At 38.6% G+C, this 15,631-nt stretch overlaps 1 protein-coding gene across 1 annotated transcript in view; it reads left to right on the top strand.

Moving 5' to 3' along the window:
- The window catches only part of LOC100625564 (phosphatidylinositol 3,4,5-trisphosphate 3-phosphatase TPTE2), a 78,198-nt gene that overhangs the window by 14,530 nt on the left and 48,037 nt on the right, over positions 1-15,631 (top strand). Inside the window, 5 exon segments of the mRNA XM_021065571.1 lie at positions 7,839-7,895; positions 8,864-8,917; positions 10,145-10,213; positions 13,277-13,327; positions 14,454-14,615. Coding sequence (XP_020921230.1) covers positions 7,839-7,895; positions 8,864-8,917; positions 10,145-10,213; positions 13,277-13,327; positions 14,454-14,615 — 393 coding nt within the window.

The following is a 15,631-nucleotide window of genomic DNA, read 5'->3' as shown; positions in this document are numbered from 1 at the left end:
GGAGTCTCCATTACTGTCCCCCATAGTGGTTGCACCAATTTACATTCCCACCAACAGTATAATAAGATTCCCTTTTCTTCACACCCTCTCCTCTCTCCAGCATTTATTGTTTGTAGACTTTTTGATGATGGCCATTCTAACTGGTGTGAGGTGATACCTCATTGTACTTTTGATTTGCATTTCTCTAATAATTTGTGGTGTCGAGCATCTTTTCATGGTTTTTTTTTTTTTTTGCCATCTGTATATCTTTCTTTGGAGAAATGTCTATTTAAATCTGCCCATTTTTATATTGGCTTTCTTGTTTTTCTGATATAAATTTCCAGGAAATGTTTATATATATTGGAGATTAATCCCTTGTCAGTCACTTTGTTTACAAAGATTTTCTCCATTCTGTGGGTTGTCTTTTGTTTATGATTTCCTTTGCTCTACAAAAGCTTTTAAGTTCAATTAGGTCCAATTGGCTTATTTTTGTTTTTATCATCATTATTTCTAGGAGGTGGATCAAACAAGAAAATTCTGCGATTTATGTCACAGTATTCTACCTGTGTTTTCCTCTTGGAGTTTTATAGTATCTGGCCTTATGGTTAGGAATTTAGTCCATTTTGAGTTTATTTTTGTGTGTATGTGATAGTGTTTTAATTTCATTCTTTTACATATCATTGTCCAGTTTTCCCAGCACCTTATTGAAGAGACTGTCTTTCCTCCACTGTAGGCTCTTGCCACCTTTGTCGTAGATTAGTTGACCATAGGTGCTTGGGTTTATTTCTGGGCTGTCTGTCCTGTCCTTCTGAAACTTTTTTTAAAAATTGCAGAGGGCAGTTCCCGTCGTGGCGCAGTGATTAACTAATCCGACTAGGAACCATGAGGTTGCGGGTTCGGTACCTGCCCTTGCTAAGTGGGTTAAGGATCCGGCGTTGCCGTGAGCTGTGGTGTAGGTTGCAGACGCAGCTCGGATCTGGCATTGCTGTGGCTGTGGTGTAGGCCGTCAGCTACAGCTCCAATTCGACCCCTAGCCTGGGAACCTCATATGCCATGGGAGAAGCCCTAGAAATAGCAAAAAAAGACAAAAAAAAAAATTGCAGAGGAAGGGACACTCCCAAGCTCATTCTATGAAGCCACTATCACTCTGATATCAAAACCAGATACATACACCACAAAAAAGGAAAATTACAGGCCACTGTCACTGAGGAACATAGATAGAAAAATCTCAAAATATTAGCAAGCCAAATACAATATGGTGAAAGGATCATCCACCATGATCAAGTGGGATTTATCCCAGAAATGCAAGGATTCTTCAATATCCACAAATCAATCAATGTGATACACCACATCAAAAAACTGAGGACTAAAAACCATATGATCATCTCAACAGAGGCAGAAAAACTTTTGGCAAAATTCAACATGCATTTCTGATAGTGACTCAAGTCTTTCTCACTGTAGCATCTATGATAACTTTCTGTTTTGGATCTAGTTGGATAAAAGAAGAACAGGTTGTAAGAGGAAAGCGTCCCTCTAGTATTACCGTTATAACTATGAGCCAGAACTCTTAGAACATTTCCAAAATTCCTGTGTTTGGGACTTGATTAGATTGGATGAAGAGAGGGCATAATCTTATTTAAGATGAGGAGGAGCCCTCAGTGGAAAGACAGGAACCAGTAGAATCTGATCTTTCTCTCATCCTCCAGACTGTGCTGCCATGTGAGGCTGGTGCACCAAACCCAAACCCACCATCCTATGGAGCGAGCCCCTGTTACTCTACAGTGTCTGAAGTCAGGAAAGACAGTTATAGTTAGGAGTCAGAGGATGATGAAGGGGTCTTGAGAAGCAGGAAATTAAGTGGGGCAAGAGGGATGTGTACCTGAAGTTGAAATCAATTCCACCCCCAAAGTCTGTTATACCTTGGGTCAGATTCATGGTAAAGAACTATGCTGAATTCTTGTCATTAACTTTTTTGATAGGTCAGATATAATAATGTGTAGAGAATCATTTCTAGGGAAAATTAGATATCAGATTCCAAATAACTAATACACATGTGAATTTTCTAAGAGCCAGCCAACCAGTTGAAAGTTCAAGAGTAATTGTAGCTAATTTGATCGAACAAAGTAAAAGTCTAGAAGTCATGTGGTGTCTTATTGTGTCTGTTTTTATCCACCCCAAGTAAAAGGACAGCAGCATCCTCCAAAGGACTCGCCAATGCAAAGTGAGCTGTGGCACATAAGTAAATATATGTGTGACATGTACACACACACATATGTAATACAGATGTACAGAGAGATTATGAGACTTGGGATGTTCACTCTTAGGAGCCCCCGTGGGAATACAGAGTTCCCATGATACTGGTTCTGAAGTCCTCTCATGGGAAGATTCTATGTGTAACATTCTTTGTCTTTTGAATTTTGAGGTAGAAAAAGGGACATAGAGGGAGTCTTCTTACTCCCAGTCTTAACTCTCAGTCACTCACAGCCAAACCCTTGGGAAGCTACCAGCTTGCCTGTGTGTGAGACTCTTGAGAATGAGTTAAGGGAGGAGAAAAACCTATTTGGAGCAAGGAGGCGAAACGTTGATCGTAAGTAAATGATCATAGCAATGGGCAGAGAGCAGAGGAGGCCTCAGTAGAAAAGAACAGTGCTCATAATTCCAAATGGATCCCCACCCTCCAGATTCAGCCCCCATGTGAGGTCTCAAACCCACACCTACATCACATGGAAGGAGCTCCTGACCCAGCCACCAGTTGTTTGAGAGTATCTAAAAGCCATGATGTGTGAAAGTCAAGGAGGGTGAAAGAAGGGACTCAAGAGGCAGGAATTAGGTGGGAGAAGAGGACAAACTGAAGTCACACAGTGGGTCAGGTTCTGTAGAAAAGAGCTATACTTAATCCTTAGGTCATTAAATATTTCGTATGTCTAAAATATTTTTATGTCAATATATCTCTTTAAATTGAAGTATAATTAACCTACAACACTATTGGTTCTAGGTGTAAAACAGTGATTTGATATTTCTATACTTGAATATTTGATATTTCAAAATGATCACCATGTTAAGCTTAGTTACCATCTGTCACTAACTGACAGATGGTAACTGTCAGTTAGTGACAGTTACAAAATTACAAAATTAGTGACTATGTTTCTCATGCCCTTCATCTCCATGAGTTAGCTATTTTGTAGTTTGTACCTCTTAATCTCCCTCACCTATTTCAGTTAACCCCCTCCTCACCTCACCTCTGGCAACCACCTATTTGTTCTATGAGTCTGTTTCTGTCTTGTTGTATATGCTCATTTGTTTTCTTTTTTTTTAGATCCCACATATAAGTGAGATCAAGTATTTGTCTTTCTCTGCCTGACTTAATTTCACATAGCATAATATTCTCTAGGTCCATCCATGTTGCTGCAAATGGCAAGTTTTCATTATCTTTTATGGCTGAGTAATACTCCATTGCGTGAGTGTGTCTGTGTATCGTATCTTCTTAATCTCTTCATTTATCGATACACATTTGGGTTGCTTCCATATCTTGGTTATTGTAAATAATGCTACAATGAACATAGAGGTGAATGTATCTTTTCGAGTTAGTATTTTGCTTTTGTTGGAAAGAAATCAGAAGTGGAATATTTAGGTCATATGGTAATTCTATTTTTAATTTTTTGAGTAAACTCCATACTGTCTTTTGTATTGGCTGTACCAATTTACATTCCCACCAATAGTTCATAAGGGTTCCCTTTTCTTCATATCTATGCCAGTGCTTGTTACTTGCTGTCTTTTTGATAATACCCATTCTGACTGGTGTGAACTAATAACCCATTGTAGTTTTGATTTACATTTCCTTGATGACTGGTGATATTGAGTATATTTTCATGTGCCTGTTGGCCATCTTTAAGTCTTCTTTTGAAAAGCTCTATTCAGGTCATTCATCCTTTTTTTTTTTTTTGTCTTTTTGCTATTTCTTGGGCCGCTCCCGCGGCATATGGAGGTTCCCTGGCTAGGGGTCCAATCGGAGCTGTAGCCACTGGCCTACACCAGAGCCACAGCAACGCGGGATCCGAGCCGCGTCTGCAACCTACACCACAGCTTACAGCAACGCCGGATTGTTAACCCACTGAGCAAGAGCAGGTACCGAACCCGCAACCTCATGGTTCCTAGTCGGATTTGTTAACCACTGCGCCATGATGGGAACTCCATTCACCCATTTTTAATAAGGCTGTTTGTTTTTCTGATGTTGAATTGAGTTCTTTGTGCATTGGGATATTAACCCCTTATTAGGTATGTTGTTTGCAAATATCTTCTCCCATTCAGTAGATTGACATTTTGTTTTGTTGATAGTTTCTTTTGCTGTGCAAAAGCTTTTTAGATTGTTATAATGCAGTTTGTTTATTTTGGCTTTTGTTTCTACTGCCTAAGGTGATAGATCCAAAAAATTATTGCTAAGACTGATGTCAGAGAGTGTATTACCTGTTTCTTTCCAGGAGTTTTATGGTTTGGGGTATTAACATTTAAATTTCTATTCCATTTTGAGATTTGTGTGTGTGTGTGTGTGTGTGTGTGGTGTGAGAGAATAGAGTCCAGTTTGATTCTTCTGCATGTAGCTGTTCAATTTTCCCACCATCATTTATTGAAAAAGTTGTCTTTTTTCCCCTTGTATATCCTCACCTCCTTTGTCATAGATTGATCAACCATTTAAGTATTGGGGTTATTTCTGGGCCCTCTCTTCAGTTCTATTGATCTATGTGTCTGTTTTTATGCCAGTACCATAATGTTTTGATTACTGCAGCTTTATGGTATAGTTTTAAATCAGGGAGTGTGATGCCTCCAGATTTGTTCTTTCTCAAAATTTTGGCTCTTTCCAGTCTTTTGCATTTCTAAAGAAACTTTAGAATTATTTGTTCCAGTTCTGGGAAACCTGTCATTAGTATTTTTATAAGATTATATTAAATCTGTAGCTTTCCTTAGGGAGTATGGCCTTGTTATTCCCTAAGGAAGTAAGCATGGTATGTCTTTCCATGTGTTTGTGTAATCTTCTATTTCTTTCATCAGCAACTTAAAATTTTCCAAGTACCAGTCTTTTTACCACCTGGGTTAGATTTATTCCTAGGTATTTTATCTTTTTAATGCAATTGTAATGAGGTTGTTGTCTCAATCTTTCTAATAGTTTGTTAGTGTATAGAAATGCAACAGATTTCTGCTTATTAATTTTGGAACCATGGAACTTTACTGAATTCATTTATGAGTTCTAATAGTATTCTGGTGGTGTTTTTAGGGTTTTCTGTTTACAATATTATGTCATCTGCAAATGGTGACACTTTTACTTCTTCCTTTCCAGTTTGGATTCCTTTCATTTCTTTTTCTTGTCTGGCCATTGCGGCTAGGACTTTCACTGGTATGTTGAATAAAAGTAGTGAGAGTGGGCATCCTTGTCTTGGTTCTCATCTTGGAGTGCTTTCAGCTTTTCACCATTGAGTATGATATTAGCCATTGTCTTATATGGCTTTATTATATTGAGGTATGTTCCCTCTAAACTCATTTTGCTGAGAATGGGAATTGAATTTTGTCAGAAGCTTTCTCTACATCCATTGACATAATCATATTTTTTTTTCTTAATTTTTATTTTTGTTGAAGTATAGTTGATTTACAAAGCCGTGTTGGTTTCAGATATACAGCGACGTGATTCAGTTATACATATACCTATTTCTATTCCTTTTCAGATTCTTTTCCAATATAGGTTATTATATAATATTGAGTATAGCTCCCTGTGATACACAATAGGTCTTTGTTGGTTATCTATTTTATATATATATATATATATATGTATATATATGTATATATATATGTATATATATATAAATTAATCCCAAACTCCTAATTTATTCCCCCTTCCATCTTCCCTCTTTAGTAACCATAACTTTGTTTTCAAAGTCAGTAAGTCTATTTCTGTTTTGTAAATAAATTCATTTGTATCATTTTTTAGATTCTACATATAAGTGAAACAGTGTGATATTTATTTTCCTCTGACTTACTTCACTTAGTATGATAATCCATGTTGCTGCAAATGACATTTCATTTTTTTTATGGCTGGATGGCTTTCCATTGTATATAATACCACATCTTTATCTGATAATTGTGTGTGTGTGTGTATTTTTTTGTATTTTCTAGGGCTGCACCTGTGGCATATGGAGGTTCCAAGGCTAGGGATCTAATTAGAGCCATAGCCTCCAGCCTATACCACAGCCACAGCAATGTGGGATCCGAGCCGCATCTGCAACCTACACCACAGCTCACAGCAACGCCGGATCCTTAACCCACTGATCAAGGCCAGGTTTAGAACTGCCACATCATGGTTCCTACTCAGATTTGTTAACCACTGAGCCATGATGGGAACTCCTATTTTTGTTTTTTGATTTGAGTTTTTTTTGGCCATGCCTGCGGCATGCAGAAATTCCCAGGCCAGGGCTCAAACTCATACCACAGCAGTGACCTGAGCCACCACAGTAACAGTGCAAGGTCCTTAACTGCTAGACCACCAGGGAACTTCTATTCTTTGATTTGCTCACGTGTATCAGATTGATTTGTGATTATCGAACCATTCTTGTATCCCCAGGATAAACCCCACTTGATCATGGTGTATGACTATTTTAATATATTGTTGAATTTAGTTTGCTAATATTTTGTTCGGGATTTTTACATCTATGTTCATCAGAGATACTAGCTTGTAATTATTTTTTTTAGTTATGTCTTTGTCTGGTTTTGGCAGCAGGGTGATGCTGGCCTTGTAGAATGAGTTTGGAAGTGTTCTTTCCTCTCAGTTTGTTGTAATAGTTTGAGAAGGATATGTGTTAACTATGTTTGATAGGATGCCCCTGTGAAGCTGTCTTGTCCTGGAATTTTGTTGGGAGATTTTTTAAAGTACAGGTTCAGTTTCATTATTGGCAATAGGTCTGTTCATATTTTCTATTTCTTCCTGATTCAATCTTGGGAGATTGTATATGTGTAGGAATTCATCCATTTCTTCCAGGTCATTCACTTTATTGACTTATAATTGTTCATTGTGTTATTTTCATATTTCCATGGTGCTGGTTGTAACTTCTCGTCTGCTTATCATTTTGATTTGGGCTCCTTTCTTTCTTGATGAATTTGGCTGAAGATTTCATCAATTTTGTTTATTTTTTCCAAGACCCAGCTTTTAATGTCTTGGATCTTTCATTTTTATTTCAGTTATTTCTGCTCTGATTTTTATGATTTCTTTTATTCTATTGACTTTGGATTTTGTTTTTTCTTGTCCTAGTTCCTTTAGGTGTAAGATTAGGTTGTTCATTTGGGATTTTTCTTTGCAGTGCAGGTCCCTCAGACTGGGGAGGGTGATGTGGAGCTTGGACCCCTCGCTCCCTGGGGAGGGCCTCTGCAGTTGTAATTAACCTCCCACTTAGGGGCCTTGTCTGTATCCTGTCTCTGCCCCTCCTATCAATCTTCTTGGCATGATGCCTTATTTATAGCTTTAGTCTTAGAAAATGTTTTCGGCTGGTCTTCAGGTTGTTCTCTTTGACAGTTGCTCTGTAAATCCTTGTAATTTTGGTGTGCCCGTGAAGGAGGTAGCTCAGGATCCTCCTACGCTGCTGTCTTGGCCAGCAGAGAAAGCTGATGGGTCCGAAGTATTTATGACAAACATGTCAGACATCATTTCTAGAGAAAATGAAATATCAGATTCCAAATAATTGATAATAACTAATAGAACTAGTGTTTTCTAATATTCAACCAATATTAAAGTTCAAGAGTAACTGAGTTTGCTAATTCAAACCAAAAAAGGGAGGTCTGGAGGTCATTGATGCCTAACTATGTCTGCCTTTAATCCTTAGTGTTGCCCTCGATGAATTGACGGAAGTAATAACCTCTGAAGAATTCTCCACCGCAAGGTGAACGCTGATGAATAAGTTCATATATGTGTAACATGTACACGCGCACACACACACACACACATTAATATACATGTACACGAGATTGAGATTTAGGATGCTCACCCTTAGGAGCCCCCATGGGAATACACAGTTCCCTCAATACTGGTTCTAAAGTCCTCCCTTGGGAAGCTTCTATGTATAACATTCTTTGTCTTTTGAATCAATGTACAAAAAGACGCACACAACATGGAGGGAGTCTTCTTACTCCCAGGCTTAATTATCCGTTACTTACAGCCAAACTTTTGGGACGCTTTCAGGTTGCCTGTGTGTGAGAGTCCACTAGAGTGAGTCAGGAGAAGAGAAAAACCTATGTGGAGCAAGGAGAAAAATAGCAAATTGTTAGTAGTAATTAATAGCAGCAATGGACAGAGGAGGGCTCAACAGAAAAGAATGGAGTTTGTAGACCCAGATCTGTCCCCACCCTCTAGATTCAGCCACCAAGTGAAGCTGATAATTCAAACCCAAAGCCATGATCACGTTGGCTGGAGCCCCTGACTCAGGCTTGTAGTTCCTGACATGATTTTAAGGGCAGGAAGGACAGCCATGATTCCTAAAGAGCACAGATCTTCAGGTCAAGAAGTTAGATTGGCCAAGTAAGATGGACACCTACAAACTGGAGTTGAATTTGAAATAAGTTCCACCCCCCAAGGGCTGTCACACATTGGGTCAAGTTCAGTAGTAAAGAACGGTACCTAAAACTCGAGCCACTACCTTTTCAACACGTGTTAAGATAGTCGTTACAAATGCCTAAAGCCTCATTTCTGGGAAAAATGCCTCATACCAGTTTTCAAATAATTGATTTCCATGTCAGTTTTTAAAGGGTCATCTAATTTCTAAGTGAAAGTGTAATTTCAACTAATTTGAATTAAAAAGTTGAATCTAGGAAATTATGTGGTATTTGACTATGTGCCTTTTTAATCCTTTAGCACTGTCTTGAGTGAACTGACAACAGGGATGCCTGATGGACCCACTACTGAAACGTGAGCTAGAAATAGAGAGATGTAGACAAAAATATATATATACATATATAAATGAAGGAGAGAGAGGGCACAAGAGTGAGACGGAAAGTGGGGGAGAGAGATTGATTTGGGAGGGGTTCATCTTGGGGAGTCTTTGTGTCGTTTCTAAATCTTTTTACTGTAGTGTATCTTTCTTTTTTTGTTGGATAAAAGAGAAACTTCTCACTCACCTGTTTATCACTCTTAGTGGCAGCCAAAAGTCCTAGAAAACTATCCAAATGCCTGTGTAGGGGACCTCACTAAAGTGGGCTGAGCAAGGAGAAGGTTGTACTCCTGAAAGGGCCTTTGAGAGTGAAGAAATGGTCGTGAATGCGATTCATTCTCCCCACCCCCACCAGACCAAGGTTTTCATTCCAAACCTAGAAAGCCTCATTTACAGGGAAAAATTAAATAAGCAGGGTTTCAAAGAACTGATTCAAATGTTATTTTTAGGATAATTCGATTATAAATTGTAGAGTAAATGTAGCCAATGTGCACTAAGTCTAAGTCTAGGGAGACGTCTAAAGTCTTACTGCGTGCATTTTTCCTCCTTGAGCGATGACCAGAGCCGGGTGGAAAAAAGTAACTTAGGCTGACCCCTTCATCTGTCTCAGGCAGATATTTGAAACCTATCCAAGGAGCAAACGAAATGTCCATAACATGTGAAAAGTAGGTGGGCAGCGACCCAGGTTCCACTTAACTAATTGATGTATAATTTTTGAAGAGGTCAACTGGTTTAGAAGGTTTAGAGCAGGTGTATCCAATTTTAGCCAAAAAGGTGACGTCATTTGGTTCTGACTCCATACTGTTAAGTCTTCACACTGACCTGAGTAAAGTGATCTCAGAGATCTTTGACTACTTTGATTTATCTTAACCTTTCAGGGATGGTGCCTTCCAAGACCACCGATGTCATTTATTTGGGTCAGAGCTCTCTTTATAGTATTAATCTCTCTAGAGAGAAGGTGAGAAAGACAGAGACATAAAGACAGAGATATATAGGCAGAGACATAGGGAAAAACACAGAGAAAAGATTAGAATCATTGTCGAGAAAATTTTTCTAGATATTTCTGTAAGATGTAGTCTTCCAGTGAGCTAAGTCATGTCTACTATCCTTTAGATTTAAGGAATTCTTTTTGTTCAAATACGTGTTTCAAATCACCGTTCCCTGTAAACAAATCTCTAATGACACATTTTTGCATTTGTTGGCAGCAAAAGTATCCTGAAACAACTCTCTAAGCTCGACAATGGTGTGGATGACGCTGACATTCTCAATTCAAGGTAGTAAGTCAGTTTGAAGTTTGGAGGGAGGGAGCTGTTGATGGATTTCTTCACTTGTAGAAGATGGGGCTTGTGCTGAAATGAAAAAGAAAAACTGTGGAAAGATAAAATGTTTGGGAGGGAGGGTATGTAATAATGAGTTGACGTGAACTTGCATAGAAGCGCCATGCTTGAAAAAATATTTCTGCATGTTCACATATTCGTAAATGTTCTTCTAGTGTGAAACTGTGAAAATACTTGTGGTAGATACTAATTTTATTACATAGTTTCTTAATGAGGGCTTCAGGGAGCTACTTGCTCTGCAACTGTGTTCCTTTCTCATTTTTCTTGCACATGTTCTGATTCCTATTGCTAGTTTTGTTGATTTGTCTATGAGCAAATGGAACTGGTAGCAAAAGCAAACATGTCTTGCTGATTAAAGACCTATTAATATGCGGGGAGCCGAGAAAATTCAAGGACTCAAAAGAAGGACCTTGCCTGATGGCAGAAAAACCTGAAGGCAGGTTCCTAACCAAGGGGGGGAGCTCATCTGAACGGTACATGCCAAAGGTGGGCCTCTGGACAGGATAAAAAGCCTGCCTGCACGCTACAAGCCGAGGGCAAGCCTCAAGTTACACAGCTCTCATTTTGATGTTTATGGGGAAGAATTGGGGCTTTCCTGGGAAAGCAATTTCCATGATTGCACTGGAGAACACGTTTCTCGGGTGACCTAGTCTTTCCTGTTGTTTTCTTTGTTATTCAGTTTTCCTCAGTCTTTCCTGATTATTTACTTATTATTCTTATTTTCCATTCTTATTTTTCTGTAGCGATTTGTGATTTAACAAAGTTACAGCAATAATAAAATAAAAATTTCATCCTAAAGGACTTTTCCCTATTCATATCCAACTTAATTAATCTATAGTGTTAATCTACTAACTAATTACGGTAAACTTTAGAGTTAGGATTTTAATGAGGTTCATAGAAGTTAGACATATATTATTCTTGACCAAAAGACACCTAGCTATGAGTTATAGAAGCTTTTAAGTGATAGCTAGTTAAGTTGGTTTATATTTTCTTACACTGTCTCCTTGCCATAACACTTTAAAGATAAGCACCAGTCTAAAAACAAGATTTGTGAATGCCCAATTCTTGTGTCTGTGACCTCTTCAACTTGTGGAGACTTGCTGGCCATGGGATGATTTGTACTGGGTCTCCTCCTTTCCACATGATGTATTGTACCTAACTGCCCTTAAATTGTACTCACTAAATTTAGTTAAGACAAAGATGTTAGAACGTGATGTATAGCTGCTGTACCATGTAATAGTTAACCAATGTATTTTTAACACTCTGATGTAATCTGTAGTGAAAAACTGTCTATATAATCAACCACTTATGCTAATAAAATTTGAGCAGTCCAGCGCCCTGAAAGAAGGGACAAAGAGGCTGTCTCCATATTTGTACATTCGCTGACGCCACGTCCCTCTCCCATCGGGAAAAAGTATACGCTCCCTGGCTGCCGGAGCTGGACTCCGGCATTAATGTCCATTGGAATTTTATTAATTTGACTTGTTTGTGAATAATTTCACAAGAGTACTTTTTATTGCACTGCTCTGAAGGCATTTTCACCTGTACTCAATGGAAGGACACAATACATTCTTTTTTAAAAAAAATTTAATTAGAGTACAGTTGATTTACGGTGTTGTGTCAGTTTCTGCTGTACAGCATAGTAACCTGATCATACATATACATACACTGTTTTTCTCATAGTATCTTCCATCATGTTCTATCCCAATACATTCTTAAAGTCACATGTATCAGACTCTCTTCCCTCCCTCCAAACTACGGTGTATAAAATTAGCAATAAGGATATATTGTACAGCAAAGGGAAATAGTAATAACTTTAAATAGAATATGGTCTATAAAATTATTGAACTACTATGTTGTCCTCCTGGAACTAAGCTCATCATGTGAATCAATTATACTTGAATTAAAAAAAAAAAAAATCCAGGAGTTCCTGTGGTGGCTCAGTGGTTAATGAATCCGACTAGGAACCACAAGGCTGCAGGTTCGATCCCTGGCCTTGCTCAGTAGGTTAAGGATCCAGTGTTGCTGTGAGCCATGGTGTAGGTCACAGATGCAGATTGGATCCCGCGTGGCTGTGGCTCTGATTGGACCCCTAGCCTGGCAACCTCCATGTGTGGTGGGTGCGGCCCTAGAAAAGGCAAAAAGACAGAAAAAAAAAAGTCCTATGTGTCTGGACTGCAGAATTTTTCTTCTGCTTCTCTCTTGGCTAGTTATTTGACCTTTCACCAGCTTGAATCAGTGTTTGAGAGTAGAGCTGAAGAGGAAATTAACTGGTTACTGTTGCAATTTGTTGATGTCTAGGCAAAAAAAAAAAAAAATTCTCCCCAGTGGCTACCTTGTCTCCAGCCATTGAGTGAAATGAAACATAACTGGAGATGCTGTCAAACAGACTCCTCCTGTTAAAAGAAGGAGACCAGCCTCTAGGGTGTTTCTCTTCTGAAATGTGTCTTGCTTAAATTCCTCACCTCCAAAATGCACTTGCCACCCCAAATGTGTCATATTCATGGGGCATCTCATTTCAAGAGATGGATATTACCAAAGAGTGTCATTTATTTCCTATCCATCCCTGAAGCCCTTTGTTCTATTACATCAAACCATGGTCTGGCCATCGTTTGATGACTTGGCCAGGATCCCACAGCTTATCCATGGGAGAGCTGGACAATGCTTCTCCCTCTCCTTCCTATCTCCATGCTGTGTTGCTTTAATGATGACCCCAGGTTTAACCTTACCATAAAGTTGGGATTGAGGCTTTATAGGCGAGAGAAATGATACTAAACATCTGAAGTTTAGTGTTTACATATATTCTACATATAAAAGTAAAAAAGAAGCAGAAAGGTGAAATATTTGCAGTTATTGGTAAAAACTATTTTGTTATGCAACTTCTGAAGACTTTAAAAATTATCTTTACAAAGGCTTTTGTTTGTTGGTAAATTCATATGGCGGGAGAAACCTGTGATACACTTGAAAGTTCTGAAATTTTATTTTTACTTCTTTTTGCAGCAGCACCATTAGGAGAATTGTGCACCTGATTGTATCATCCTTCACTTTCAGGTATGTGAGATTGTAGAGAAGGAGGTAATTAAGTATGTATTACATTTAATATTAATATTTTCAGTGCCAAAGGATCTGGGTGGGAGGAAGCATTTCCACTGTCAGTATGTTGCTAAATAACCTTTGTGCCTCATTCAATGCAATCTAATTTATCTTGGAATTTTAATTTAAGCTGAATATTCAGAATTGCATTTACCTAAGTAAATGCGATAAATGGCATTTACCTGAGTCTAATGGTAATATATTAATATTTTTTAACCTGTAAAAGTAAAAATAATGAAGCATGCATTTCCAAATTCCATAGTTATAAGGAAGATGTTTTAATAAACACCTTGTCCATCTAGAATTACTTCTTTATTCTAGAAGCATTCTACTTAGGTTTCTTCTCTACATAATATTAAGATTTCATGCTGTGTTACAGATTCACACAATATATTTGCTTCCTTTTAAATCGATACTCAACTGACATCGTAATTGTGAAAAAGTGCTTTGAAGATAAATTTATCCTCATAGATAATACAAGTAATATAATCAACTTATGGAGAATGTGTTTAGAACATGTAAGAGAAAGGCTTAGGAGTACTTTAGAGTTGAATCATACATATATTTAAGGAATTGAACTCCTTCTCATGTGCCCACCATGGTGCCAGAAGCATCCGTTAATATGTAATTGTCTATTTGTCAAAAATCTGATTGACAAGAAATCTTACTGGTCAAAGTGACCATTTAAGGGCTTATGTTAGTCATGCTTTCACTTGGTTTTTCTTAACTAAATTTCTTAAAAATACCAAGATTAATGAGGTTTAATTTATTATGAGAAATTGGTAGAAGACCCTTCTAAAATTCTCAAATTTTAAGAGTTTACAGGTGGAGACAATAATTTCAGTGCAGCTTGGCTATTCTGTCTCGGAGGGTTAGTCCGCTGTGCCTGTTATGAAAGAGTAATGGTAACACGAAGTGGTTTAATGGGAAATTCATTGCTCTAACTACTGCTTTTATTGGATCAAAGCTGAGTAATTTGTTTAGTCTGAAATAGTGGCATTTTGGCATCAGATCATTGGCCTGAAGTTCGTCTTAACTGCAGGGGTGAAAACTACTTAATCTTTTTCTTATTTGTTTGTCGTAGAATATTTGGGATTTTGCTGATCTTTGTGGATGTCTTCCTCATTGTTACAGACCTCCTGGCCACTGACAGCACACACTCTATTCCTATCGAATATCGTTCAATTTCTTTAGCTATTGCTATGTATTTCTTGATGGAAGTTTGTCTTCGAGTATTTATAGACGGGTAAGTTTGATTAATTTTTCAAAAAACACATGCAGCTTTTTGTACTGCCATGGGATGCATCCCAAGTAATTACCAGGTCCATCCAAGCAAATAGGTCCATCTTTATCTCCACCTGTAATTCTCCTCAAAGGCACAGTCTATCAGAGAAACAACAATCCAAATCGCAATTTGTCCTCGATTAGGCTTTAGTGTTATTGTTGCAACGGGCACTCAAAGTCTCCAAACAATGTGTTCTAGATGGTTCCTTTATCAGGTAAAGCCTAAATGGTTTGCAAAATGGGACCAGGCAGCCAATGTGTCCATATGTACATTATTAAGTGGACTATATCTGTGAAGTATAAATATTGATACTTTTATTGAGTTGATTGTAAATAAAAGCCGACAGTCCTTCCATGGCGCAGTGGGTTAAGAAGCCCATTGCAGCAGCTTGGGTCTCCACGGAGGTGCAGGTTTGATCCCTGGCCCAGCACAGGGGGTTAAAGGATCCGGCATTGGTGCAGTTACAGCGTAGGTCACAGCTGTGGCTCGAATTCAGTCCCTGCCCCAGGAATTTCATTATGCCACAGCTGTAGCTTTAAGAGAATAATAAAGCTGACGGTATATTAAGTACTGTCAGCTTTAGATAGTACTTTAGATAATAGATCCTGAACAAGCCCCTACTTTGGTTAAAATTTGTGTTAAGCTTTGCAGCCGAGCTGAGGGATGCTCATCCCTCAGGGGCCTGGTAGTGAGTCAGCAGCTGATTTTCCTGGCTGCTGGCTTCCCAAGAAAGTGGGTGGAGGGAGCACAGCCCTGGAGCTGGACTGCTGGGGAGTCAGGGACTAAACTCCCCAGCCTCACTTCATCTAGAATATTTCAGAAGGCACCTGTCTCCTCCTCTCTTCTATCCTCATGCCTCTGAGGTAAGGACAGTTGCCCACCCAAGGTTACTCACAGCCTAGAAGGGGTGACCCCAGAATGGGAAGAAGCTTTCCCTGGAGCACCAGTGCCCATGACTAATGGAGCCAGTGTTGGAG

The sequence above is a fragment of the Sus scrofa genome, chromosome 11, assembly GCF_000003025.6.
Source record: "Sus scrofa isolate TJ Tabasco breed Duroc chromosome 11, Sscrofa11.1, whole genome shotgun sequence".
Taxonomy (NCBI): domain Eukaryota; kingdom Metazoa; phylum Chordata; class Mammalia; order Artiodactyla; family Suidae; genus Sus; species Sus scrofa.
Note: the sequence above shows the minus strand (reverse complement) of the source record. Positions and strands in the feature narration are given on the sequence as shown.